We start from the raw sequence: 27686 nt of genomic DNA on the forward strand, positions 1-27686 counted from the left end.
GCTGTTTCACTGTACATTACAAAATAAATAAACAAAAAACAGATCATAAAAACACATTGTATAGCACAAAAAGTGTTTGTGTTTTGGCAGCCTTCTTATTATTGCTGCTAGGAATTGTGGTTACATACTGTTTAATGCCCTGTGATGACCTGGCGACTTGTCCAGGGTGTACCCTGCCTTTCGCCCGTAGTCAGCTGGGATAGGCTCCAGCTTGCCTGCGACCCTGTAGAAGGATAAAGCGGCTAGAGATAATGAGATGAGATGAGATACTGTTTAATGTCTATACTAAGTTACCAGCCAATAGAATTCGAGAACAGAAACACGACACATGTGACGCAAAAGCGTTGATAAAAGTCCTTCAGCATGTGTTGCTTTTTTTTTTTTAAAGTAAATGAATCCTTATATAAGACGCAGTGATTGATTTTAATGACTACTATATTTTATTTATTAAAGTATCACAGACAAGCTGATTGTGCTCGTCCCCCCCCCAAAAAAAAGTATCATTATACATCGAGCTAGCGTAGTGCATTTGTAATTTAAGCTAATTAAAATTGAAAAAAAAATTAATGATCGTACAAAGAAGTAACAAGCAAATAAAAAAATAAGGACAAGCATTATAATGATTTATGTTTAAATGCCACCGGTTTCTTTTATTTTGAAGAGTAAAGGTGAAAGTGCTTGTTTATTTTGTTCTTCACATAGCGAATGCTGTTCAATGTCCCATGTTTAAATTCGCTGGCTGTCAAAGGTGAGTTTTAGTGTGCATATCGGATTACTTTTTAATATTAAAATATTACATTGGAATATATTATTATTATTATTATATTGGAAGTTAATTAGTTAATTGGTTTGCTGTCAGTGGAGGTCGCGGCTCGCTGTAGCTGTGTGTTATGGTGCGTTCATGTGCTATGGGAATTATGGTAAATACCAAACGCCGACATGGAAAGCACACATGAACGCCGCCTCTTGTGGTATTTTCCACTGGGTAACTCGTAGAAAATTTTGACACACGAGTTGCCGAGACGAGATGAACTTTAACCTTTTCAACATGGCGGCGAGCGGTACAAGACTATGAACCAAGAAAGAAGTGGTTTTCACCTACGGAAAGCTGACTCTCACCTTTTAAACGAGTCATGTTATGTATATTATAGCCTAATACAAAATATTCTGTGGCTGTCCAAAGAACGCCAACAATGATCTAGATACTGGCTACTCTCATTGTGGCTACAGCCAAATTTCCAAAAACTGCGTGGCATTCAATGTGTTAAGAAAATCTCTACTTGTCATGATCAGGAAATATTCAGCATTTTTTGACTTTTGATAACTCATATTCCTGCTGCGGCGGCACGGTGGTGTAGTGGTTAGCGCTGTCGCCTCACAGCAAGAAGGTCCTGGGTTCGAGCCCCGTGGCCGGCAAGGGCCTTTCTGTGCGGAGTTTGCATGTTCTCCCCGTGTCCGCGTGGGTTTCCTCCGGGTGCTCCGGTTTCCCCCACAGTCCAAAGACATGCAGGTTAGGTTAACTGGTGACTCTAAATTGACCGTAGGTGTGAATGGTTGTCTGTGTCTATGTGTCAGCCCTGTGATGACCTGGCGACTTGTCCAGGGTGTACCCCGCCTTTCGCCCGTAGTCAGCTGGGATAGGCTCCAGCTTGCCTGCGACCCTGTAGAAGGATAAAGCGGCTAGAGATAATGAGATGAGATGAGATATTCCTGCTGCAGCTGATGAACAAGGCAATCTATAATTGTTTTAGCCAAATAACAGGCCTGATTCTGAATCTGGTCCACCATCTTTAATTTGTCAACAACAACAAAAGCATGTGAATACAACACACTGGTAAATACCACTTCCCAACTGGAAAATATCATCTTCCCATAGCACATGAACGCAGCATTAGCTTACTATCTGCTAGTGCTAACGGAATTTAGGTCCCAAAGTGTTTATTATTAGCACTTTTTATACCACTCTGGGTTAATAATACATTTTTACTTGGCTATTTTGCGATAACGCAAACATTTTACAGGCCTAAATTATAATATGCAAATGTTAAGAGTTAATTGCATTTTTATTGCATTTTTTTTTTAAACCTTGAATGTGTTTTCATTGCAGAAATCCAGGGGTGCAGTGATGTTGGTCAGTTCACCGCAGCACCGGGCAGCAGCTTCAGTTCTGCTCTGTTTGTTTTTGTGTGAAGTGATTTGTTTTTCACACGCAGATAAGGTATTTCCATCTAACAGTAACGTGCTTCCCTTCTTTATATTGAGCTGTTACTATTGATTTCAGCCTGTACTCTGGGGCACTACAGTTCATAAATGTTATTCTGATCAGGGCTGGCAGATTTGTTCCTGTTAACACGCGTTAAAGGGGATTATTTTGGACTGTAGTTGAATGAAGCACAACAGCAGCACCATCACACAGAACCAGGAAAAGGTAGACAGCTGCCTAGGGCCCCACACTACCGTTCAAAAGTTTGGGGTCACTTTGAAATTTCCTTATTTTTGAAAGAAAAGCACTGTTCTTTTCAATGAAGATCACTTTAAACTAATCAGAAATCCACTCTATACATTGCTAATGTGGTAAATGACTATTCTAGCTGCAAATGTGTGGTTTTTGGTGCAATATCTCCATAGGTGTATAGAGGCCCATTTCCAGCAACTCTCACTCCAGTGTTCTAATGGTACAATGTGTTTGCTCATTGCCTCAGAAGGCTAATGGATGATTAGAAAACCCTTGTACAATCATGTTAGCACAGCTGAAAACAGTTGAGCTCTTTAGAGAAGCTATAAAACTGACCTTCCTTTGAGCAGATTGAGTTTCTGGAGCGTCACATTTGTGGGGTCGATTAAATGCTCAAAATGGCCAGAAAAATGTCTTGACTATATTTTCTATTCATTTTACAACTTATGGTGGTAAATAAAAGTGTGACTTTTCATGGAAAACACAAAATTGTCTGGGTGACCCCAAACTTTTGAACGGTAGTGTATGTGGGGCTTCTCCAAACTGTTGCCACAAAGTTGAAAGCACACAGCTGTCTAGAATGACTTAAGTTATAGCATTAAAAAGTCCCCTGTACTAGAGCTAAGGGGCCCAAATATGGTCCCTGTGCACAAGGTGAGCTCCATGACCTGATTTGCAAAGGTTGGTGTTGAAAAACTCAAGTGGTTGATACAGAGTTCTGACCTCAGTCTCATACCCCTTTTCCACCAAATCAGTTCCAGGGCTGGTTCGGGGCCAGTGCTGGTGCTGGTTCACAACTCGTTCAACTTGCGAGCCAGCTGAGAACCAGTTTGCTTTTCCATAGCTCGGGGTGCTAAGGGGAGCCATGTCATTACGTCACTGTATACGTCAGTTACGTCGCTGCGTTTGCATAAACTTTGGCGCGAACATCGAAGCAACAACAACACGGAGAAGAAGAAGAAGCAGCGACAGCAACAATAATGGATGACTGCTGCTTTACTGCATCCATGATATCTCGTCGCTTATTTAAAAATGGCGACCTTTCACAGTCTTGCTATTGTTGTTGGTCTTAACAACTCCGCAATATTGTTTACAAAGAAACCTGACGAAAAACATTACCTCACCCTGCTTACTCCATAGCGGGTGAGGTAATAAAAAAAAAAAACTAGATAGAACTCCAGCCTGGTAGACTACACGCCTTATTAAGTTGTGATTTGGGGTGGACATTTGACCTCACAGTAATCTTGACCTGTGACCTTTTAACCTCAAAATTTAATCAGTTCATGTTTGTCCCCAAATGCACAAATGGTGAAAGTTTGGTGAAATTCCTTTCATTTGCCTTGGAGATATTGTGTTCACAAGGTTTTTGGACAGACATTTGACCTCACAGTGACCTTGACCTTAGACCTTTTGATCTCAAAATCTAATCATTTCATCTTTGTCCCAAAGTGCACAAATGGTGAAAGTTTGGTGAAATTCCTTTCATTAGTCTTTGAGATATGGTGTTCACAAGGTTTGGGGACAGACATTTGACCTCATAGTAATCTTGACCTGTGACCTTTTAACCTCAAAATCTAATCAGTTCATGTTTGTCCCAAAGTGCACAAATGGTGAAAGTTTGGTGAAATTCCTTTCATTAGCCTTTGAGATATCGTGTTCACAATGTTTCGGGACGGACGCACACACGGACGGACGCACGGACAGACAGACAACCCGAAAACATAATGCCTCCTGCACCTTAAGGTGGCGGAGGCATAAAAAAAACCCACCCTAATTTCAATTTGTAATTTTTCCCCCCAGAAACCAGGTGGGGGAAAATAAGCACACCCTTCCTACTTCCACAGTCATTAGGAGAGTAGTTAGTAGTCAGTTGTTACAAATGAAATGCAAAATTTTAATTAATCATCAAAAAGTGTGACTAGCTCTGTAAAAGCAGAACTTTGGGCAGTTTGGTGTTCTGGAGCACTTGTGTGTCTACATCATACCAAGAACCTGGGACATTAACCATGACCTCAGAAAAGCAATTGTTGCTGCTCGTCAATCAGAGAAGGGTTATAAAGCCATCTCCAAACATTTAGAAATTCACCATTCTGCAACAAGAAGGATTGTTTACAAATTGAGAACCTTTAAGACAGTTGTCAGTTTTTCCAGGAGTGAGCGTCCCAGCAAATTCAGTCCAAGGTTAGACAGTTTAATGCTCAGAAATATAAAGAAAAAAGCTACATCATGTGATCCAGGCCATTACAAGCACAAAAATGGTTACAACCTTTCTGTTTACCATATGTACTGTGTTTGGTATTTGGGGAAATGTTGTATATACTGCAGTAAAGATGGTTCCACATTCACAGATTTCTGTTAGAGTCATAATCACAGATTTCTGTCTTCAGATTAATTTACACTTTTTTTTTAAGCTACAGTCCTCTGCATTTCTGCATTTATTTTTTTTGTTGTTTATGAAATTGTTGCAGAGTTTTGAAGATGTGCGTTGCAAATGCATTTGTCCTCCATACCGAAACATCAGTGGTCATATCTACAACAGGAATGTAACCCAAAAGGACTGGTATGTGTTATTTTATTCGGTCATGACACTGGACTTGTACCACTGCATTTTATTGTTATTATTGTGTGCTTAAGTCCTTCTCACATTTCATTTATATGAATTGACATGTACCTAATAACATACAGTGGTATGCAAAAGTTTGGTCACCCCGGTCAAAATTGCTATTACTGTGAACAGTTAAGCAAGTTGAAGATGAAATGATCTCCAGAAGTTAAAGATGACTCATTCCCTTTATCTCATCTCATCTCATTATCTCTAGCCGCTTTATCCTGTTCTACAGGGTCGCAGGCAAGCTGGAGCCTATCCCAGCTGACTACGGGCGAAAGGCAGGGTACACCCTGGACAAGTCGCCAGGTCATCACAGGGCTGACACATAGACACAGACAACCATTCACACTCACATTCACACCTAATTTAGAGTCACCAGGTAACCTAACCTGCATGTCTTTGGACTGTGGGGGAAACCGGAGCACCCGGAGGAAACCCACGCAGACACGGGGAGAACATGCAAACTCCGCACAGAAAGGCCCTCGCCGGCCACGGGGCTCGAACCCGGACCTTCTTGCTGTGAGGCGACAGCGCTAACCACTACACCACCGTGCCGCCCCCCATTCCCTTTATATTTTAAGCAAAAACAATTTTTTATTTTCATCTTTTACATTTTCAAAATGACAAAAAAGGAAAGGGGCCCGAAGCAAAAGTTTGGGCACCCTGCATGGTTAGTACCGAGTAACACCCCCTTTGGCAAGTATCACAGCTTGTAAACACTTTTTGTAGCCAGCTAATAATTTTTCAGTTCTTACCTGGGGGATTTTCACACATTCGTCCTTGCAAAAGGCTTCCAGTTCTACAAGTTTCTTGGGCTGTCTTGCATGCACTGCTCTTTTGAGATCTATCCACAGATTTTCAATGATGTTTAGGTCAGGGGACTGTGAGGGCCAGGGCAAAACCTTCAGCTTGTGCTTCTTGAGGTATTCCATTGTAGATTTTGAGGTGCGTTTTGGATCATCGTCTTATTGTAGGACCCATCCTCTTTTTAACTTCAACTTTTTTTTACAGATGGTGTGATGTTTGCTTCCAGAATTTGCTGGTATTTATTCAAATCCATGCTTCCCTTGACCAATGAAATGTGCCCTGTGCCACTGGCTGCAACACAACCCCAAAGCATGATCGATCCACACCCATGCTTCAGAGTGGGAGAGGTGTTCTTTTCCTGGAATTTGGCACCCTTTTAAACATACCTAACATTGTGGCCAAAAAGTTCTATTTTGATTTCATCAGTCCACAGGACTTGTTTCCAAAATGCATCAGGCGTATTTAGATGTTCATTTGCAAACTTCAGACGCTGAATTTTGTGGCTAGAACACAGGAAAGGTTTTCTTCTGATGACTCTCCCATGAAGGTCATATTTGTTCAGGTGTCGCTGCATAGTAGAACAGTGCACCACCACTCCAGGGTCTGCGAAATCTTTTTGAAGGTCTTTTGCAGTGAAACAGGGGGTTTTATTTGCCTTTCTAGCAATCCAACGAGCAGCTCTTTCAGAAAGTTTTCTTCATCTTCCAGACCTCACCTTGATCTCCACTGTTTCTGTTAACTGCCATTTCTTAATAACATTACAATCTGAGGAAACAGCTACCTGAAAACACTTTGCTACATTCTTGTAGCCTTCTCCTGCTTTGTGAGCATAAATTATTTTATTATTCAGAATGCAAGGGAGTTGCTTAGAGGAGCCCATGGCTGTTGATTTTAGGGACAAATTTGAAGAGTCAGAGAATTTATCCAGCTTTGAAATCTGCATCATCTGACCTTTCCTAATGAAGAATTTGAACAAGCCACAGCTCAATAAGCTAATTAAGGTCTGGAACCTTGGTAAAAGTTACGTGAAAACTCAAATGTATTGGGGTGCTCAGACTTTCGCATGGTATTCCTTTTTTTTCGCTCTCCAATTGTACAAAACAAAAATAATACACAAATCTTGCAGAAAATGCTGAAAGACATGTCGTCTTTACCTTTATGCCTTTTGGTGATCGGTTCCTCTTCTGCTCACTTAACTATTCACAGTAACAAGACATATTTTCAGTAAGGGCACCCAAACTTTTGCATGCCACTGTACCTATATTATTATATTGCCTTATGTTACCTATATTAATAAGTAAAGCTGTAATTAAACCTGACTTCAGTTAAATCTGACCTATTTAAGTTCCAAAATGCAAACTGTAACAGTAAATTCAGTGTAAAGTTCATATATCTCTATGTTCAGTGTTCCACCTGATGTTTTTTTCTTTTTTTTTTAATAAAAACAGCACACTCCCATTACTATTTATTTGCATCACCTCTGCAAATAAATTTTCCCTGTTCATTTAATTTTTTCCTTGGATCCCATAGCCTGCTGAATGATTTCTTTTGATTTGCCCACTATTACTGCAAGTTGTTTTATTATTATTATTATTATTATTATTATTATTATTATTATTATTATCAACAATAGCAACATGTATATGAGAGTAAACTGACATATTTTGTATGCATATGATGCATTTTTCCACACATCTGAAGCTAATTCATCATTTGCACTCATATCACCATTTGTTTTGATGCCCGATGACAGCTTTATGAATTAGACACTGATAGTTGTCATTCTGGGCACTCAAATCTGTGCTCATTTGGTGAATAAGGGCCACTACATGTGAATATTTTAACTGAGCCTTCGATTCAGCTAGTTAAACTAGTAAGTGATGCATTACAGCAATTTTTAGTCACACTGTGTGATATTAGAGAAGACTGAGAGTCATGGGTTTTCAGTACCATCTGAGGTTGTGACCTAGTTCTGAACATGCTTTTTGTATTTGCAGTAATTGTCTGCACATTGTGGATCCCATGCCAGTGCCTGGTCATGATATGGAGGCTTATTGTCTGCTCTGTGAGTGCAAGTATGAGGAGCGAAGCAGCAATACCATCAAGGTATCCACTAGCCCCAAATATGAGCCCTACCTTATGTAATGTGTCTTTATATGTTCTTAATATGAAGAATTCAGAGTGGGTGAATTTAACAATTCATGATTGAGGTTTTGACTACAATGTGCTATTCTGCAAGATGTCTACATATAAAGTTTGAATTGTCGGTTTTAAGTGGCGGGTTTTTTTTTTTTGGACTGTTTTTCCAGTAGGGGGTAATGTGGTGCCTCTATCTATATTTAAAAAAAAAATTTCTTGTGTACACTACCACGATGCCTGAGAAACACCAGACAAGCCAGGGCTACTGAAAAAAAAAAGTTTTTTTTTAAATTATTATTTTTAACCAGAGTATAACAAGAAGTAGCAATTTACAGAACAGAACTTTTTTTATTGAACACCTGCAGTCCCTCAACAACTTTACTCGATTTCATACATCCCCAGTTTCAAAAAAGTTGGGACACTGTAGAAGATAAATAAAACGGAATGCTTTGATTTGCAAATCATGGAAACCCTGTGTTTAATTGAAAGTAGTGAAAAAACAACATATCAAATGTTGAATCTGAGAAATTGTATTGATTTTTGAAAAATATATGCTCATTTTGAATATAGTGCCAGCACCACATTTCAAAACATGTTGGGGCGGGGCAACAAAAGACTGTTTACCTGATCTCAAAAGGTAAATATTATGATCTATAATAGGATGATCTCAAACGCATTAAGAAGGCAGGAAATTGCACTAAGTAACTTTTGATGAGACACACCTGTTAATTGCAAAGCATTCCAGGTGGCTACCTCATGAACTTGGTTAAGATAATGTCAATAGTGTGCAAAGCGTCGTCAAGGTACTGTAAATGGTGGCTACTTTGAAGAATCTAAAATATGATTTTTTTTTTTTAAACACTTTTTTTTTTTACCACATTGTTCCATATATGTTATTTCATAGTTTTGATGTCTTCAGTATTGTTCTACAAGATAGGTTTTTCTGTATTCTATTTTCTGTGAATGAGTAGGGGTGTCCAAACTGTATGTGTTTGTCTCTGTTTAGAACACATTCTGTTCTTTCTGAATATTGTAATCGTATTTGGTTACATCCCTGCTTTCCAGGTGACCATAATCATCTACCTGTCTGTCGTCGGTGCTCTTCTGCTGTACATGCTGTTCTTGCTTTTGGTGGAGCCTCTGATCCGCAGACGTGATCCCTACAGACAGCCACTGCAGAATGAGGATGACTCTGAGGTACAGACATCATCAGTATGTGTTTAGTTTACCCTCCTGGTCTCACCAGTTTCTTTCATGCACACCTGACCTGAAGTCAGTTTTAATCCAAAATCAGAGCGAGTCTGTTGACATTTATAGGGACAAATGAGAACTGATTCTAGATCAGTGGTGAGATGTTTGATGAGGCTGGGTAATCTGTCAATCTGAATATTTAGGTAAAGCAATACATACCACTTAAAAGTGAGATGGAGCCCTGTGTCCGAAATCGCTCACTTGTTCACTACTCCCTACTCCCTATATAGGGAATTACTACATGGAGGACTACATAGTGAGCTCATTGTGAAAATTAAGAAACGCTTTCAGACACTAGTCTGTCACACTGGTATTTATGTCAGTACTGTCGCGCAATTAAAACGTGCCATATCAGGTGGCTGGTGGGTTTTCAAAATAATAAATACATGCATGTATTTTTGTGATAAATACATATTATACTGAGCGTATTTCCCACATTAATCAATACAAAGTACCTGCATCTTTCAGTTTTTTAAAAATCAAGGCTGAATACTTTCTTCTTTGCCGCTGCCTTTTATTAAATCAAATTTGAGATTTTTAATTTGATTTCTTTCAGCATGACCGTAATGCATGATGGGATATATTGCTTTGGTTAGTGACCATCGGCTGTACACTACTTTTCGTGATGCATTTTGGGATACTTTGAGTGCACTATATAGGGTGTAAATAATCCTCACTAAGGTTTCGGACAGCACTACAAAATGGTGTCCTCACTATACAGTGCCCTATATAGTGAGTAGGGAGCGATTTCAGACACGGGAAATGTTGTGCTACACGAACATGGAACATGAATTATAGAGTTTTATGGTGGTGAGTGGGAACTCTGTGCTTAGTAATACATTGTTCACATGCTGACTCATTACAATCAATACTGATCAGCAAATGTGCCTGACCTCACGCCGTGCTGCGCTAGACCGCCGCGATAAGTTTCTACTCAAAATTTTTTTCCAAGGTTGGCAGGTATGATGCAGTTAGGTCCATAAATATTTGGACAGAGGCAACATTTTTCTAATTTTGGTTCTGTACATTACCACAATGGATTTTGAACAAAACAATTCAGATGCAGTTGAAGTTCAGACTTTCAGCTTTAATTCAGTGGGTTGAACAAAATGATTGCATAAAAATGTGAGGAACTAAAGCATTTTTTAAACACAATCCCTTCATTTCTGGGGCTCAAAAGTAATTGGACAAATTAAATAATTGTAAATAAAATGTTCATTTCTAATACTTGGCTGAAAACCCTTTGTGGGCAATGACTGCCTGAAGTCTTGAACTCATGGACATCACCAGACGCTGTGTTTCCTCCTTTTTAATGCTCTGCCAGGCCTTTACTGCAGCGGTTTTCAGTTGCTGTTTGTTTGTGGGCCTTTCTGTCTGAAGTTTAGTCTTTAACAAGTGAAATGCATGCTCAATTGGGTTGAGATCAGGTGACTGACTTGGCCATTCAAGAATATTCCAATTCTTTGCTTTAATAAACTCCTGGGTTGCTTTGGCTTTATGTTTTGGGTCATTGTCCATCTGTATTATGAAACGCCGACCAATCAGTTTGGCTGCATTTGCCTGGATTTGAGCACACAGTACGTCTCTGAATACCTCAGAATTCATCCGGCTGCTTCTGTCCTGTGTCACATCATCAATAAACACTAGTGACCCAGTGCCACTGGCAGCCATGCATGCCCAAGCCATCACACTGCCTCCGCCGTGTTTTACAGATGATGTGGTATGCTTTGGATCATGAGCTGTACCATGCCTTTGCCATACTTTTTTCTTTCCATCATTCTGGTAGAGGTTGATCTTGGTTTCATCTGTCCAAAGAATGTTCTTCCAGAACTGTGCTGGCTTTTTTAGATGTTTTTTAGCAAAGTCCAATCTAGCCTTTTTATTCTTGAGGCTTATGAGTGGCTCACACTGTACAGTGATCCCTCTGTATTTACTTTCATGCAGTCTTCTCTTTGGATAATCTTCTATTTGGATATTGATATGCCTACCTCCTGGAGAGTGTTGTTCACTTGGTTGGCTGTTATGAAGGGGTTTCTCTTCACCATGGAAATTATTCTGCGATCATCCACCACTGTTGTCTTCTGTGGGTGTCCAAGTATTTTTGCATTGATGAGTTCACCCGTTCGTTCGTTCGTTCGTTCGTTCTTTCTTTCTTTCTTTCTTTCTTTCTTTCTTTCTTTCTTTCTTTCTTTCTTTCTTTCTTTCTTTCTTTCTTTTTCTCTCTCTCTCTCTCTCTCTCTCTCTCTCTCTCTCTCTCTCTCTCTCTCAGGATGTACCAAACTGTAGAGTTTGCCACTCCTAATATTGTAGCAATTTCTCGGATGGCTTTTTTCTGTTTTCGCAGCTTAAGGATGGCTTGTTTCACCTGCATGGAGAGCTCCTTTGACTGCATATTTTCTTCACAGCAAAATCTTCCAAATGCAAGCACCACACCTCAAATCAACTCCAGGCCTTTTATCTGCTTAATTGAGAATGACATAACGAAGGAATTGCCCACACCTGCCCATGAAATAGCCTTTGAGTCAATTGTCCAATTACTTTTGGTCCCTTTAAAAACAGGGTGGCACATGTTAAGGAGTTGAAATTCCTAAACCCTTCATCCAATTTTAATGTGGATACCCTCAAATGAAAGCTGGAAGTCTGGACTTTATGTTCATGTCCATTATATAACTATAACTTGAATATGTTTCAGTAAACAGGTAAAAAAACAAAACTTGTCAGTGTCCAAATATATATGGACCTAACTGTAAAGAGAGTCAGTTTTAGAGATGGTGAATTTGCTCTGTCTTGCTCTACAGAATGTGAGGGCTCCAGGTCGAGGGAACACAGTGCTGGAGCGAGTGGAAGGGGCTCAGCAGCGTTGGAAGAAACAGGTTCAAGAGCAGCGCAGGACTGTGTTCGATCGCCACAAATTGCTTAGTTAAACAGTGACGGAGGAAAGGCAAGCTGAGTTTCATGATCTATTTTTTTTTTTTTTTTTTAATTTTGTTAACAGTGGGTCCACATATGACTCTTGTTATCAGTGAGGCTTTTTTGGCATTTTTTTTTCTGTTTGATTTTGAAGCTTAAATGAATGTGCTTAAGATTATAGTAAACTGAAATGATTAGGCTTGTTATACAGTATAACATTTATTTATAATGGCTGCTTAACTTAGACTTGCAGTATAATGTGAATTTTGTGAAAAATGGACGGTTTGCAAAGTAATGTGAATTTGGGGAACACTTTGACATTCTCAGCTTTTCTTTTAAACAAAATAGATGGAGCAAGCAAGTGTAGTAATTAAGCAACATAGGATTCATGTGCATGTTACATGCATATGCCTTTTGTGCATTGTTATATTTCCAAGTAGAAACTTCTTTCCTTCATTCAGGACCTTTGTAAGATATCTGTGACTGGGTTGTGGGATTTGCAATGATTGCCAATCCTAATGTCATGTAAGTGACTACTGATTTCACACCAAATATATGCTGATTGCACTGAATAGTGTCAAGATTCAAGATTGTTTTGCACTTCTATACTTGATGTGTAATATAGATCTAATACTGGCTTTGTATTTCAAATAAAGTCCTATGGCTTTTGTTTGGATAATTTATCTAATAACTAAGACACTCTACATAGCTCTATTGGAATGACTGCCTATACCTTGTAGTTAATTACTGACCACTTTATTGGGTACATCTAACATATCTGAGGAATTTATAGGCATATTATTTAATCACTGTGTGTACTGTTTATAGGTATACTGTTTAACTGCTGTTGATGCGTACGCTTCAGTTTGTCTATCTGGAGGAGTCCTTCAAGTTATTTGTAGAATACTTCAGTATTGTTTTTGTTTTAGAAAAGTTCTAAATCAAACCTGTACTTGAGATTCATTAAGAACTCTTAAATATCAGATTAATATTTGAAGAACCCTTTTTTCTTCCTCCCCTAAAAATATAGGACAACCAGTCATAATAATAGTGTGTGGTTCTGTTGGCCCGGATATATTTGTACCAGTGATTTGGTACTATAATGGTGGAATGAATTGTGCATGATGACAGTAATGATATGCTCATTGGTATGTACCCAATAAAATGGTTGCTGAGTGCAGGTGCAAGGGAGATGTACCCAATAAACATGCAACTGAGTGTATGTCACTGTTCTATTTCAGGAAATGAAATATCTTTCCATGTGTTGTATTCTACTTGCACAGAGAACTTAAATAAACACAATCTTTAAAAGTTGTATCTGGGTGTAGTATTTTTGGTTTTGTTGCATATAACCCATTATATATATCCAGTAGTGCAATAAATCAGATGTATAAACCAATATACAGGGTATTACAATAAATCAGTCTGCAATATATGGTTAAAAAGCTCAAAATTATCTTTTTGTCTGTTATTTAGTAATAACCTGTGCAAAGTTATTTGTGCAGTATTCCCCATTCAGTTCTGGCCTGTAAAATATTTAGTCAATGTCTGCTAGGTGTCATAATCTCTCTCTCTCTCTCTCTCTCTCTCTCTCTCTCTCTTTTCTCCTCACTCACATTTCTTTCATCTCCAATAGTGCTGCCTGGGCAGCTGAAGCTCTCTGACTGCTGTTTCCTCCTGTTCCCGTGTCCCCACCCAGAAAGCATGCTCTCACCACCCTCTTCCTCAGGCCCAAGCATGGACACCCAACGCTTTTCTATATATAAGTCTGACACAGACCAACTGCACCCAAATGCTCTGCGCTTCTCTAATTTCTCCTTGCTTGGTGTACTTTTCCAAGCAGGGGCCAGGGCCAAGGAGTGAGGAGAGGACTTTTCCAGAGCAAGAGGGAGAGCTCGAAGAGGACAGAGGGGAGGAATTGTGAAGGTCTCACATGGACATCAAAGAGACCAAAGGATTGTAAAGTTGGGGTTTTTGTAACTGGCTGTTTTGACTGCTAGGTGTTTTCCCTTTGGATTCCAAAATGGATTCGGGCGGAGGGCCAGCCCTGGCCTCGTTCATCATGAACGAAGAGGAACTGAAGAGGAAGCAGCGGGAGAAGCTGAAGAAACTGCAGGCCACTGGAGGTAACCCCCGGCCTGCTCGCTCGCTCTTCTTCTTCACGCTCAAAAACCCCTTCCGCAAAACCTGCATTAACATTGTGGAGTGGAAGTATCCTTCAAACACACATGCACAAACATACCTCGCTTATTCACAAATGATGCACAAACATACCTCGCTTATTCATGAAACAGTGAGATGGACCTTGATTGCGAATGGCAGTTTATGATGGAAGACACACATACAGATGAATATCCTGTAGTAGTTTCCAGCTTGTGAGCTTACCACTGCTACCAGGAATAAAGAACATAGCCAGAGGATCAATTATTTGATCAGTCTCTTGTAGATCTGTGACAGGCTTTGTGGTCTCTACCTGCAGTGATGAGCACAGATGGAGTTTTTTTTCTCCTAAGTATAGAAATCTGTTAATAGTCTGAGTGAATGTGTTCTGTTTTGTTATCCATGAGACTCCCTCATAGTTAAATGGAAATAATAGCTCAGGTCTTTGCACTGTGTAAGGTATTACGCGCTACAGTAGTAAGAGGCTGTTAAATTTGAACAATGGAGCCCTTTAACTGTGCTAAATGATCAGCTGATTAATATCTAGCTTTAGACAAAGAGAGAGCGGAAAAGGAGCTTAAATATATCATATATCAGTGTAAATAAAATGTAATCAAACTATTATTGACTTCTGTTCATTTAAAAAAAATGAACTTGAAAGCTGATAAAAAAAAATTCTTGGGGGAATGGGGAAAATTCTGAATATTATAGATAATGTATTATAGTTCCCGATAGATATTCACTGTCATGCAAGGTAATTTGTATTTGCTTTGATGCATGCAGTAGATGATATAGAGACATGTTTAAAAGAGTAATAAGTGTGTTTAAATGGTTTGACAATATTCTGGGTGCATGCAGCTGTTGTGTGAGATCACTTGTGGTGGACATGATGCTGAGCTGGCAGGGAAATTCTGAGGTGCTGCAGTCTGCTGGCAGGAATTTCTCTCTCTCTCTCTCTCTCCTCTCTCTCTCTCTCTCTCTCTCTCGCTCTCTCTAAAGCAGACCCATGCTGACCATGCCATATTGGCTTGTATGGTGAATTGAACTGTTTTGTGGAATGAGTTTCAAGGCTTCAAACTAATCCATTTCAACAGTACAGCTAACACTCCTAATATGGCCACAGTCATGAAAACAACTTAATGAAATATTGAAGTTTCTTTTGGAAGTCATCCACTTCAAACCACCAGTGGTTCAATACGAACATTACTTGTACATGGGGCCTTCTTTAATATTAGCTTGGCCTTTGGTTTGAAAGAGCTGGACTTTTGTCTACCCATTATTTCATGTTAGAAGAGCTCAAGATGTGAATGCCAGCAAACCAGAATTTTAAACAAGTTTAAGTGAATTAGCTAGAAAAGAAAATACCTTTTTTATACAAAATTTTCAAGGATCTAAAAATGCACCTAAAGTGGCCTAAAACAAATACGTTTGGTGTTCAAGTGTTGTTGCTTTATTTAGGAACAAAAAAAAATTTTTAAGATCCAAACATGGTCTAAAATAGCTAGCAAACATCAAAGGGTTAATATTACGCTGTATTTGTACACAAAAAAATTATAATACAAAAAAATTTTTAAATTGTTTATTATAGGAAATCAAATAAAAATTGAAAATGCCTGCCAATATTGTTACTTTTGAAGCACTATTCATTTTGATAGACATCACATACAGTGTCCAAAACAAAGGTCCATGTAACATATACGTAAATATTTTCTGTATTGCAGTGTGCTAATTAGGGTTTAATTAATGACTTGTTTAATGTGTTATAATATAGTGTATAATTCTAGTGAAAACTTAAAGAAGCAAAAGTTGAATGTTAATCCTGCCTTGCCTGGTTGTCTACATTTGAGGAAGGTGGAAAAACGTAGACTAAAAGAGAAATAGCGATGGCAATGCTATCATCACTGAAATGTAGAACCTTCATAAGGCCTGTATATTTAAGAACTTTTTAAGAATCTTGTGTGCACTTGGTGCCAAATGTTATCCATCCTTCTTTTCATGAGCTCAGCTGTTTGTTCTGTAATATTGTGGTTGTTTTATCATGCTTGGCCAGTATTTTCCTCAACAGTCTTCACCAGGCCCTTTGAGATCATCATTCTACTCACTATCTTTGCTAACTGTGTGGCTCTGGCTGTGTTTCTCCCAATGCCAGAGGACGACACCAATGCCACCAACTCCACACTGGTGAGTAACAGCCCCATATGTTGGCTGAACCAATAGGAAACCAAAACTTTTTTTTGTCAGTATTTACTAGAGATAATGTAGGCTGAATTATTACTTTGTCATTACCACTTATGTTTATTCATGTGTCCAATTTATGCTAATTGGCTTAAAATCCAATTGGTACATTTGACAAACATTGCAAACTTAATTATCTTAACTAAATTTGTATTACTTCTGTTGTAATAGTGTAGAATTAAAGAAAAGGGGGAAAAACCAAAACGTTTGTCCTTCCAGGACAGAAGTCTTCAGTGAAAATTTGTGAAGGTCTAATTACATCAAATTTAGCTTCCTAAGTCAATAACATGGCTGAATAGCTCATGACTATAAATAAGACACATCAGTTTGAAGTGGTTGTGTTTTGTTTCATGCCACCACTTGTGACTCGTGCTGTGAACTCTGAATAGATGAGACATCTGCTTTTGTTGTATAGAAGCTGGGATGGTTCATGTTCATGTAGTTGCTGAACTATTACTAGTCCCCCCTCAATACACTGATCAATTCTGCTTCAGTATTTTTTGAGTGTTTGGTTCAGACCACTGAAATACTTTGCTGGGTCCGTATCCAGACCACAGTCCACCAGTAGACTACCCCTGCACTAGTGGAATCCTTAAAGATTCTGTCTAAAACCCTACAGAGGGTTTTCATTTGGAAAGCTAGAACCATTCACCATTCAAAGAATCCTGAATATCGTAGAGCGATTGTGATGGTTCTTCTAAATGTTCTTTACTTTTAGCCATTCAGGCAAACATGATAATTTAATTTCTATTAATCATCCATGGTAATTAATAATGATTCAGGCATTATCCACCTCATATACAGTCCTGTGCAAGTCTGAGGCACATATAAAGAAATGCTGTTAGACCAAAAATGGCTTAAAATAATGAAATGAAACGTTTCAATATTGAAAAAAAAAAAATACTGTAAACAGCAGTAAGCCAGGGGCGGCACGATGGTGTAGTGGTTAGTGCTGTCGCCTCACAGCAAGAAGGTCTGGGTTCGAGCCCTGTGGCCGGCAAGGGCCTTTCTGTGCAGAGTTTGCATGTTCTCCCCGTGTCCGCGTGGGTTTCCTCCAGGTGCTCCGGTTTCCCCCACAGTCCAAAGACGTGCAGGTTAGGTTAACTGGTGACTCTAAATTGACCGTAGGTGTGAATGTGAGTGTGAATGGTTGTCTGTGTCTATGTGTCAGCCCTGTGATGACCTGGCGACTTGTCCAGGGTGTACCCCGCCTTTCGCCCGTAGTCAGCTGGGATAGGCTCCAGCTCGCCTGCGACCCTGTAGAACAGGATAAAGCGGCTAGAGATGATGAGATGAGATGAGCAGTAAGCCATAATAAATGAGACAAAGTCAATATTTGGTGTGATGTGTGAGACGACCCTTTGCTTTAAGAAAAACAGTAGTCTCAGGTGCAATTAGCGCAGTTTGATGAGGGAATGAGCTGAAGGTTTTACTGAGCATCTTGCAGAACCAGCCACAGTTCTTCTGGACACTTTGACTGCCACACTTGCTTCTTAATTTTGCAGCAAAACCCAGTAGCCTTCATTATGTTTTATTTTTTAATCTGAAAAGTGGTCTCTTATGTAACATGCTGCTCAAATACAAACATTTTTTTCCCTGTAGCATATAATTTTGTGCTGGAAAACAAACATTTTGAACTCTAAAATGTTTTTGTACTGACTTGACAATGTAGAAGTCACAAAATAAAAATCTAGAACAAAGTTTGTATGAAAAAAATAAGGTGCCTAAGACTTTTGCACAGTACTGTATGTGGGTTTGACCCAATTTCTTCTGTGACCTCCTTATATTGTATGTGAGCCTGTAAGGAGATTTGACTCTGAAGTTAAAGCTCAGTGACTGGCGTTGGTACTGTTTTTCATCCTCGAAATTATATTTAGACCCTGGGTCAGGACTAGCAGCGATCCTGAAGTTGAGGCTTTGCAATCCACGGGAATGAGTGTGAGGTTCATAGATGCATGCAAACTGTTCGGGAAGTATTTTTAATTGGCGAAACTTGTGTGGTGTTTATTGCTCATACTGCCATTTTAGAAGGTGTAGTTGATACTATTAAAAGCCTGTTATGTTTATAGCTTTTTAATATTTTACTTGTGTCAGAGTATGTTAACTCTCTCCAAAATTACAGTCAATTTAAGGCTGTAAATCTCTTCTAAATCACTTGAAAGTATACTATAATTGAACATAAAAATATTTTACTCTCTTGACTGTGTCATTCTCAATGCACCATATGTCTCTGGTAAATCTTTTAAAACAAAATCCCAAATTAATTTTATATTCAATTTTGGGACTCCAGTGAACACCTTAGGGTTTTTTTTGTTTTGTTTTTTTTAAACAACTTTTTAACTGGAAATAGATTTTTACCCCTGAAATCAATTGTATCATACTAGTTCTGAGCAAATTACTTGCATCAAGAATATTACTATATTTTGTTCAAAATATATTCATTCATTTTCTATTCTTTTTGTTCTTTGAAATATTTTACACCTGAATGTTAAGGTTTTTTTTAATATAACCATGAAGAAAGATTGTGTTTTATTGCAGGCGTAATGTTTTATATTTTTCCCCTCATGCTATTTTTACACATGAACAATCCATTTACTTTTTAATATGTGATATTTTAAAAAGTCTAAATTCATATGCTATGTAAATGTAAGTAAAGAATATGGATTAAAAAACTAATTCACAAATGTTAATGGTAAAAGGAATAATTCAGAATCAGAAAACACATAAAAAGGCATTTACAACTTGTACTCAACAAAGTCAATACTTCACTCAAGCACATTTTTAAATATGAGTCAGATCCGCTGCTGAGCTGAGTATGCTCAGTCATATTCTCAGCTCTCTGATAGTATAGTATGTTACTTAATAGAGTGTAGTATTTCAGATGACTCTAATGCATGTTATGATTTCTACAGTTACTGCTTATTTACCCCCAGCTGTTATATTAACTTGTAGCCCGCTCATTCCTCCAGTGCACATAATGAAACTCAAGCTGAGAGCTGGGGGTGTTTCAGCCTCTGCCCGAATCAGCTCTCTAAACAGATGGTCGAATTTCTGCAGCAAGGGGTCTTAATTTTCCTGGAGTATGACTGTGATTAGTTTTTAGGTCATCCAGCCAACAGGTGATGAGTTTATGCCATTGTGTGTTATCCATCCAGTGTCGTCCATTTTTCACAAAAATCACTTCTTCTCTCTCAATTCTTGACCGATTTTTATTCTTTTTGGCAGGAAGGTAGGTCTGCCTGGGGTGCATATAGCTTCTACCCAAATTTGCATAATTGAAATTAATAATGAAGATATGGAGTAATTAAGCCCTAATGAGCAGTTTCCACACACATCACTTCTTCCTCAATTCTTCATCAGTTTTGATTGTTTCTGGCATGAAGGTAGGAATACCTAGGATGCATATAACTTCTACCCAGATTTTCTTAATTACAATTATTAATGAAGTTATGGACTAATTAAGCCTTAATGAACAGTTCAACAAAAATTGCTTCTTCTTGGTCAATTCCACGCCATTTTGGATTCTTTCTGGCAAATAGGTAGGTATACCTAGGGTGTATATAGCTTGCAACATTTATTGCGCAAGGTGGCCCACTTTGTTCCTTCTGTACTAGATGGGGCCAGAGTGAGCCCATGTTTACATTAGACCGTATCAGCGGATCATCAGATGAACGTTTTTAAAATGATTAGTGTGCACACAGCAACACCAATACACGATTTGCGTGCACACAGCAATACCAATACACGGATACGCTCGGCTCCGCAGGCATCCTGCGCTCCAAATCACTCCGCCCTGAACAGCGAGTGCCCTCTGGAGGGTGCGCACTCCGGCCCTGCACAGCTCACAGAGCGCGTGAGTGAAGTGAACAAGCTGTGATTCGGGACTGAGCCGCTGTGTGTGTGATCCCAGCGCATATCACTTACCACTTGCAAGTGGAAGGATGGCAAGCCTAAAGACAATCATAACTACACAATGAGCAGTATTTGCATCAGTATTTGCAGTATTTTCATACTTTTATACTCTTTAATGAAAGGTGATACAAGGCGGAAATCCGCGCCGTTTTTCAGCAGTCGCGTCACATGACCAACGCCAGCGAATCAGGAAGGTGGATGTCACAGTGACGTTGTCCAATGAGATGCCAGCTAGAGCTCAGCACAGCGTATCCGCGTATTCTGAATGTTTACACAGCACCGGAGCTGACACGATCTGGATTGAATACGTGGATGCTGGCGGATTCCCGTTTCCCGGCGTTTCCAGGCGGTTTAATGTAAACGGCCAGTGCATCCGCGAAGAAAATGAGACAGATACGGTCTAATGTAAACGTAGCCTGAGTTACACCGTTATTGATGGTCTTGTTTATCAATTGATATGATAATTCACATAAGTGAATTACTGCAGCTTGGGAAATTTGTGCTTGCTGCTGATCTGAGAATATTTGCACTTTTAAATGAAATATTTATGGTTGGGATGTTAAATTCCTAGCAGTTCAGTGGTAGGAATTACACATGACCTCTTCCTGAAAATTGAGTTTTAGAATAGTCGTGGATTAAGAAATTAAGAATAACTCTTTGTATACTTGAATGGAAGTTGCCATTTCCTATTCTTTGTATGTGAGACAAGCAATCCCTAGGTCCCCTGTTGTTTGTACCAGCTTGAACTCTGTGTAATTTCTATGTAAAATAACCGAGGGAGTAATTGACTGTAAATTAATTCCCCCAGTACAGTTCTTTGCAGATAACAACAGTGTAGAACAGTGGAACATTAGTCTTTAAATCACAGTGTTTAAGCAACAGTCACTATATGATTGGTGATGTTGATGTTAAAGCATAAACAGGTAGTGCATGGCCACATTACAAGGCCTTGATGTCTGAGTGCTTGCCTCATCTTTGCCATAGTATCTCAACAACAGAGGAAAACATACTGTATCTGTTACCTGTAGGAGCGGCCTAAACCAGACCATGTTTATATATATATATATATATATATATATATATATATATATATATATACATACACAGTTCTGTGCAAAAGTCTTAGGCACATGTAAAGAAATGCTGTAGACTAAAGTTGGCTTAAAAATAATAAAATGTTTCAACATGAAAAAAAATACTATAAACAGCATTAAGCCATAATAAATGAAACAAAGTCAATATTTGGTGTTAGACGACCCTTTGCTTTTAAAAAAGTAGTAGTCTCAGGTACAATGAGTGCAGTTTGATGAGGAAATGAGCTGTAGGTTCGACTGAGCATCTTGCAGAACCAGCCACAGTTCTTCTGGACACTTTGACTGTCAGACTTGCTGCTTAATTTTGCAACCAAAACCCAGCAGCCTTTATTATGTTTTCTTTTTTAATCTGAAAAGTGCTCTCTTATGTACTAATATGCTGCTCAGATACAAACAATTTTTTGGTAACATTTAATTATGTGCTGGAAAACAAACATTTGGAACTCTAAAATGTTTTTGTACTGACGTGATAATGTAGAAGTCAGGAAATAGAAATCTATCACAAAGTTTGTATGGAAAAAATAAGGTACCTAAGACTTTTGCACAGTACTGTATATATGAACCCTACTATATCCCAGACATGCTGGAAAGCACTGAGAAAAAAAAAAACCAAAGGTAAAAATGGTACCACTATCATCATGGTGTATGAATTCTGAAAGTTCTTCAATCTCATCACTCAAATTCATAACTGGTCAATCAGCTACATACAGTATGTGTACAGGACTCTCTTTAATCCTGTTCCCAAGAAAAAAGTTGTATATATTTGTAGCTGTCCATGATATTTTCTACCAAATTTAGTAGGTTCTATTTCCCAAAACAAACTAGTAGCCTAATTTAAGTTCTCCAGGCTGCTACTAAAGATGGACATACATTCATATTCATGATCGTGTTAATAAATCTTTCTTTGTCCTCCAAGCTTAATCTCTGACACCTTGAATGTCAATCTGCCTGACAAGCTTTCCAAAAACACACAAAAAACAGTGCACATCATATATGTGCTTTATTAACTATTCATTTTCAATTATATATATGTATACACACACACACACACACACACACACACACACACACACACATATATATATATATATATATATATATATATATATATATATATATATATATATATATATATAATGTCACAAACGTATTTTTGCTGAAACCATTGGTTAATGTTGGTGCATATACATGACAAGATATGACTGTTATTTATGAAATGACTGAGAATTAATTAGTAAAAATAATGATGCACACTTTCAGTGTTGTTTACACTAAAACACCTCTTTTCTATTCCAGTACAGACAGGGTGTATTTATTATAAGTACATTGGTTGTGTGTTATACAAAATGTAATAATCATTTGACAAGGCTATATATGTTGTTCTGCAGGAGAGCCTGGAGTATGTATTTTTGATCATTTTCACTCTGGAGTGCTTCCTGAAGATAGTAGCGTATGGGTTTTTATTTCATGAAGGCGCATATTTACGGAACTGTTGGAACATACTGGACTTTGTCATCGTGTTTATGGGGTGAGATGAATTTGACCAGTAATCTTTACATTTCAGTGGCTTTCATCAAAATGGACCAAAACAGCCTCCTTAAAACAATGCAAACAATTCTTGCTTGATTTTAATATATACAACCCCATTTCCAGAAAAGTTGGGATATTTTCCAAAATACACTCAAAACAAAAATATGTGGTTTGTTAATTCATGTGAAGCTTTATTTAAGTGACAGAAGTACAAATAAAAGATTGTCAATAGTTTTAGTGACCAACGTTATTGTGTTTTGTACAACCCCGATTCCAAAAAAGTTGGGACAAAGAACAAATTGTAAATAAAAACGGAATGCAATAATTTACAAATCTCAAAAACTGATATTGTATTCACAATAGAACATAGACAACATATCAAATGTCGAAAGTGAGACATTTTGAAATTTCATGCCAAATATTGGCTCATTTGAAATTTCATAACAGCAACACATCTCAAAAAAGTTGGGACGGGGCAATAAGAGGCTGGAAAAGTTAAAGGTACAAAAAAAGAACAGCTGGAGGACCAAATTGCAACTCATTAGGTCAATTGGCAATAGGTCATTAACATGACTGGGTTTAAAAAGAGCATCTTGGAGTGGCAGCGGCTCTCAGAAGTAAAGATGGGAAGAGGATCACCAATCCCCCTAATTCTGTGCCAACAAATAGTGGAGCAATATCAGAAAGGAGTTCTACACTGTAAAATTGCAAAGAGTTTGAACATATCATCTACAGTGCATAAGATCATCAAAAGATTCAGAGAATCTGGAAGAATCTCTGTGCGTAAGGGTCAAGGCCGGAAAACCATACTGGGTGCCCGTGATCTTCGGGCCCTTAGATGGCACTGTATCACATACAGGCATGCTTCTGTATTGGAAATCACAAAATGGGCTCAGGAATATTTCCAGAGAACATTATCTGTGAACACAATTCACCGTGCCATCCGCCGTTGCCAGCTAAAACTCTATAGTTCAAAGAAAAAGCTGTATCTAAACATGATCCAGAAGCGCAGACATCTTCTCTGGGCCAAGGCTCATTTAAAATGGACTGTGGCAAAGTGGAAAACTGTTCTGTGGTCAGACAAATCAAAATTTGAAGTTCTTTATGGAAATCAGGGACGCCGTGTCATTCGGACTAAAGAGGAGAAGGATGACCCAAGTTGTTATCAGCGCTCAGTTCAGAAGCCTGCATCTCTGATGGTATGGGGTTGCATTAGTGTGTGTGGCATGGGCAGCTTACACATCTGGAAAGACACCATCAATGCTGAAAGGTATATCCAGGTTCTAGAGCAACATATGCTCCCATCCAGACGACGTCTCTTTCAGGGAAGACCTTGCATTTTCCAACATGACAATGCCAAACCACATACTGCATCAATTACAGCATCATGGCTGTGTAGAAGAAGGGTCTGGGTACTGAACTGGCCAGCCTGCAGTCCAGATCTTTCACCCATAGAAAACATTTGGCGCATCATAAAACGGAAGATACAACAAAAAAGACCTAAGACAGTTGAGCAACTAGAATCCTACATTAGACAAGAATGGGTTAACATTCCTATCCCTAAACTTGAGCAACTTGTCTCCTCAGTCCCCAGACGTTTACAGACTGTTGTAAAGAGAAAAGGGGATGTCTCACAGTGGTAAACATGTTCTTGTCCCAACTTTTTTGAGATGTGGTGTTGTCATGAAATTTAAAATCACCTATTTTTTCTCTTTAAATGATACATTTTCTCAGTTTAAACATTTGATATGTCATCTATGTTCTATTCTGAATAAAATATGGAATTTTGAAACTTCCACATCATTGCATTCTGTTTTTATTTACAATTTGTACTTTGTCCCAACTTTTTTGGAATTGGGGTTGTACATATAAACAAAGTTAGAATTTGATGCCAAAAACACACTCAAAAAAATTGGGACAGAGGAGTTATTACCATTGTGTTACATCACCTTTCCTTTTAATAACACTTTTTAATCATATGGGATCTGAGGATACTAATTGTTGCAGTTTTGCAATTGGAATTTTTGTCCATTCTTGCTTGATACAAGACTTCAGCTGCTCAATGGTCTGTGAGCACCGTTGTCTGATTCTCTTCTTCATGATGCACCATACATTCTCAATAGGAGACAGATCTGGACTGCCAACAGGCCAGTCAAACACATGCACTCTATGTCTATGAAGCCACGCTGTTGTAGCCCGTGCAGAATGAGGCCTGGCATTGTCCTGCTCAAATAAGCACTTCCCGGGAAAAGACATTGCCTTGATATGTCTCTCTAAAATCCCAATATATGCCCCAATATATCAATGATACCTTCACACACATGCAACTCACCCATGCCCTGGGCACTGATGCCCCCCCCATACCATCACAGATGCTGGCTTTTGCACCTTTCTCTGATAACAAACTGGAAGGTCGTGTTCACCTTTGGCACTGAAAACTCAACATCTGGTTTTCCTAAAAACAAGCTGAACTGTGGACTCATCTGACCACAGCACACATTTCCACTGTCTTTCAGTCCATCTGAGATGAGTTCAGGCCCAGAGAAATTGACAGTGTTTCTGCATTGAATTGATGAATGGCTTCTACTTTGCATAATACAGTTTCAGGTTGCATTTCTGGATGCAGTGGTGGACTCTTAAGTGACAGCGGCTTTCCAAAGTACTCCTGAGTCCATGTAGCTATATTTGTCACATTGGCATGATGGTTTCTCAAGCAGTGCTGCCTGAAGGCTCAAAGGTCATGCACATTCAACAGTGGTTTCTGACCTTGCCCTTTACACAAGATGAGATATCTCTGAATTCCGTGAATCTTTTCACAATATTATGCACTGTAGCTTTTGAAAGACCTAAAACCTTGCATTGAGAAATGTTCTTTTTGAACTGACTAACAATTATCTCACGAATTTTGGCACAAAAGAGTGAGCCACAACCCGTCCTTGCTTGCAAAGACTGAGCCTTTGGTGCTGCTCCTTTCACACTCAATCATGATAGCAATTAACCTGCTTATTGTGGAATCTTCCAAAATGGTGTTACCTGAATATCCTATCAACTTTTCAGTCTTATTTTGCCTCTGTCCCAACTTTTTTTGAGTGTGTTACGGACATCAAATTATAACTTTGTTTATACAATTAAGTTGGTCAGTAAAACTATTGAAAATCTTTTCTTTGTCCTTTTGTCAGTTAAATAAAGGTTCACGTGAATTAACAAATCACAGATTCTTGTTTTTGTTGCATTTTGGAAAATATCCCAACTTTTCTGGAAATAGGGTTGTACGTAAATACTTGTGAATGCATGCACTATATGTTTTTACAAACATTTTGATGATCTATAATTAGAGTTTTCATATAATAATAAATGCATACTAAATGTCTCATACTGTATGTTATTTTAATTACTAATTTGCATGTGCTGTTTTGTTTTATAGAAAGTAATTATTGATCAGTATGTTATGGAAATTGTGTAATCGTTACTACAATTTTTAATGACTTTTTGGTACATTGTGAAACAAACTTTTTCAACTGTTTCTAATTCATGTGATTTTTTTTTTTGTTGCATTTTTTCTGATAATGATATGATCTTTATACTGTTTTCAGGCTCTTTACCCTGGCAGTTGACACCATCAATAAAATAGCTGGAATCCCTACAGAGAAAGGAGGAGGGTTTGATATGAAAGCTCTCCGAGCCTTTCGAGTCCTCCGACCACTTCGACTCGTCTCTGGAGTTCCCAGTAAGAGCTTCCCACATTACCATGCTGCTCCAATTTAAACCTACCATGGAGTCATTTGTTTCAACTTGTTGCTCCTCTCCAGGCTTGCAGGTGGTTATGAACTCTGTTTTGAAAGCTATACTACCTCTGTTCCACATCGCTCTGCTCGTCTTCTTCTTGGTCACCCTTTATGCTATAATGGGTTTGGAGCTGTTTAAATGCAAGATGCACAAGACTTGTTACTATGAAGGAACAGGTAGGGCCAGTTTTTATCTACTGCTCTCTTCTGCTGCTTGGATTAGATTAATTACCCTGATGGCAGTACTTTATATGAAGGCTTTATACATATACAACAATATATTAATACGTATTTCATAGCAATGTTTATAAGGCATTTAGAAATTGTTAACAGAAGGCATTATAACACCTTTATCACAATTCTCAAAGAAATTCACCCCCAGTTTTGTAATAAGATATCAAGATCAAGGCTTTTTTATTGTCATTTCAACCAAACACAGTTCGTACAGTACACAGTTAAAGCGAAACAATGTTTATCCAGGACAATGGTGTTATATTAAACATCACAGGACTACAAATCTACATACAGTGTCTTGCAAAAGTATTCATCCCCACTTGGTGTTTGTCCTGTTTTGTTGCATTACAAGCTGGAATTAAAATGGATTTTTTTTGAGGGTTAGCACCATTTGATTTACACAACATGCCTACCACTTTAAAGGTGAAAACTGTTGCTTTATTGTGACACAAACAACAATTAAGATGAAAAAACAGAAATCTGGAGTGTGCATAGATAGTCACCCCCTTTCGTATGAAACACTTAAATAAGAGCCAGTCCAACCAATTCACTTCATAAGTCACATA

The 27686-nt window shown here is 38.5% G+C and overlaps 2 protein-coding genes across 5 annotated transcripts in view; both read left to right on the top strand.

Annotated features, from left to right (window-relative positions):
- The first annotated feature begins 667 nt into the window (after positions 1–667).
- On the top strand, positions 668–13485 carry tmem9 (transmembrane protein 9). Of its 3 annotated transcripts, none has more exons than XM_060932061.1 (6): positions 668–748; positions 2108–2218; positions 4924–5015; positions 7868–7976; positions 9075–9221; positions 12059–13485. In XM_060932061.1, the coding sequence occupies exons 2-6, from the start codon at positions 2126–2128 to the stop codon at positions 12182–12184; spliced, it is 567 nt and encodes a 188-aa protein (XP_060788044.1). In that variant the 5' UTR covers positions 668–748; positions 2108–2125; the 3' UTR covers positions 12185–13485. The 3 variants fall into 3 exon arrangements, with proteins under 3 accessions (XP_060788044.1, XP_060788043.1, XP_060788045.1); XM_060932060.1 differs by lacking the exon at positions 668–748 and adding an exon at positions 1635–1834; XM_060932062.1 differs by lacking the exon at positions 668–748 and adding an exon at positions 1640–1834 and having other exon boundaries at positions 9075–9206.
- Positions 13486–13989: 504 nt separating this feature from the next.
- The window catches only part of cacna1sb (calcium channel, voltage-dependent, L type, alpha 1S subunit, b), a 64803-nt gene continuing 51106 nt past the window's right edge, over positions 13990–27686 (top strand). For both annotated transcript variants that reach the window (XM_060932064.1, XM_060932065.1), the window contains exons 1-5: positions 13990–14381; positions 16406–16511; positions 22960–23099; positions 26695–26828; positions 26911–27063. In XM_060932064.1, coding sequence (XP_060788047.1) covers positions 14194–14381; positions 16406–16511; positions 22960–23099; positions 26695–26828; positions 26911–27063 — 721 coding nt within the window. In that variant the 5' untranslated portion in view covers positions 13990–14193. The remainder of the gene's footprint in view (positions 14382–16405; positions 16512–22959; positions 23100–26694; positions 26829–26910; positions 27064–27686) is intronic.

This window comes from Neoarius graeffei, chromosome 10 (assembly GCF_027579695.1).
Source record: "Neoarius graeffei isolate fNeoGra1 chromosome 10, fNeoGra1.pri, whole genome shotgun sequence".
Lineage (NCBI taxonomy): Eukaryota > Metazoa > Chordata > Actinopteri > Siluriformes > Ariidae > Neoarius > Neoarius graeffei.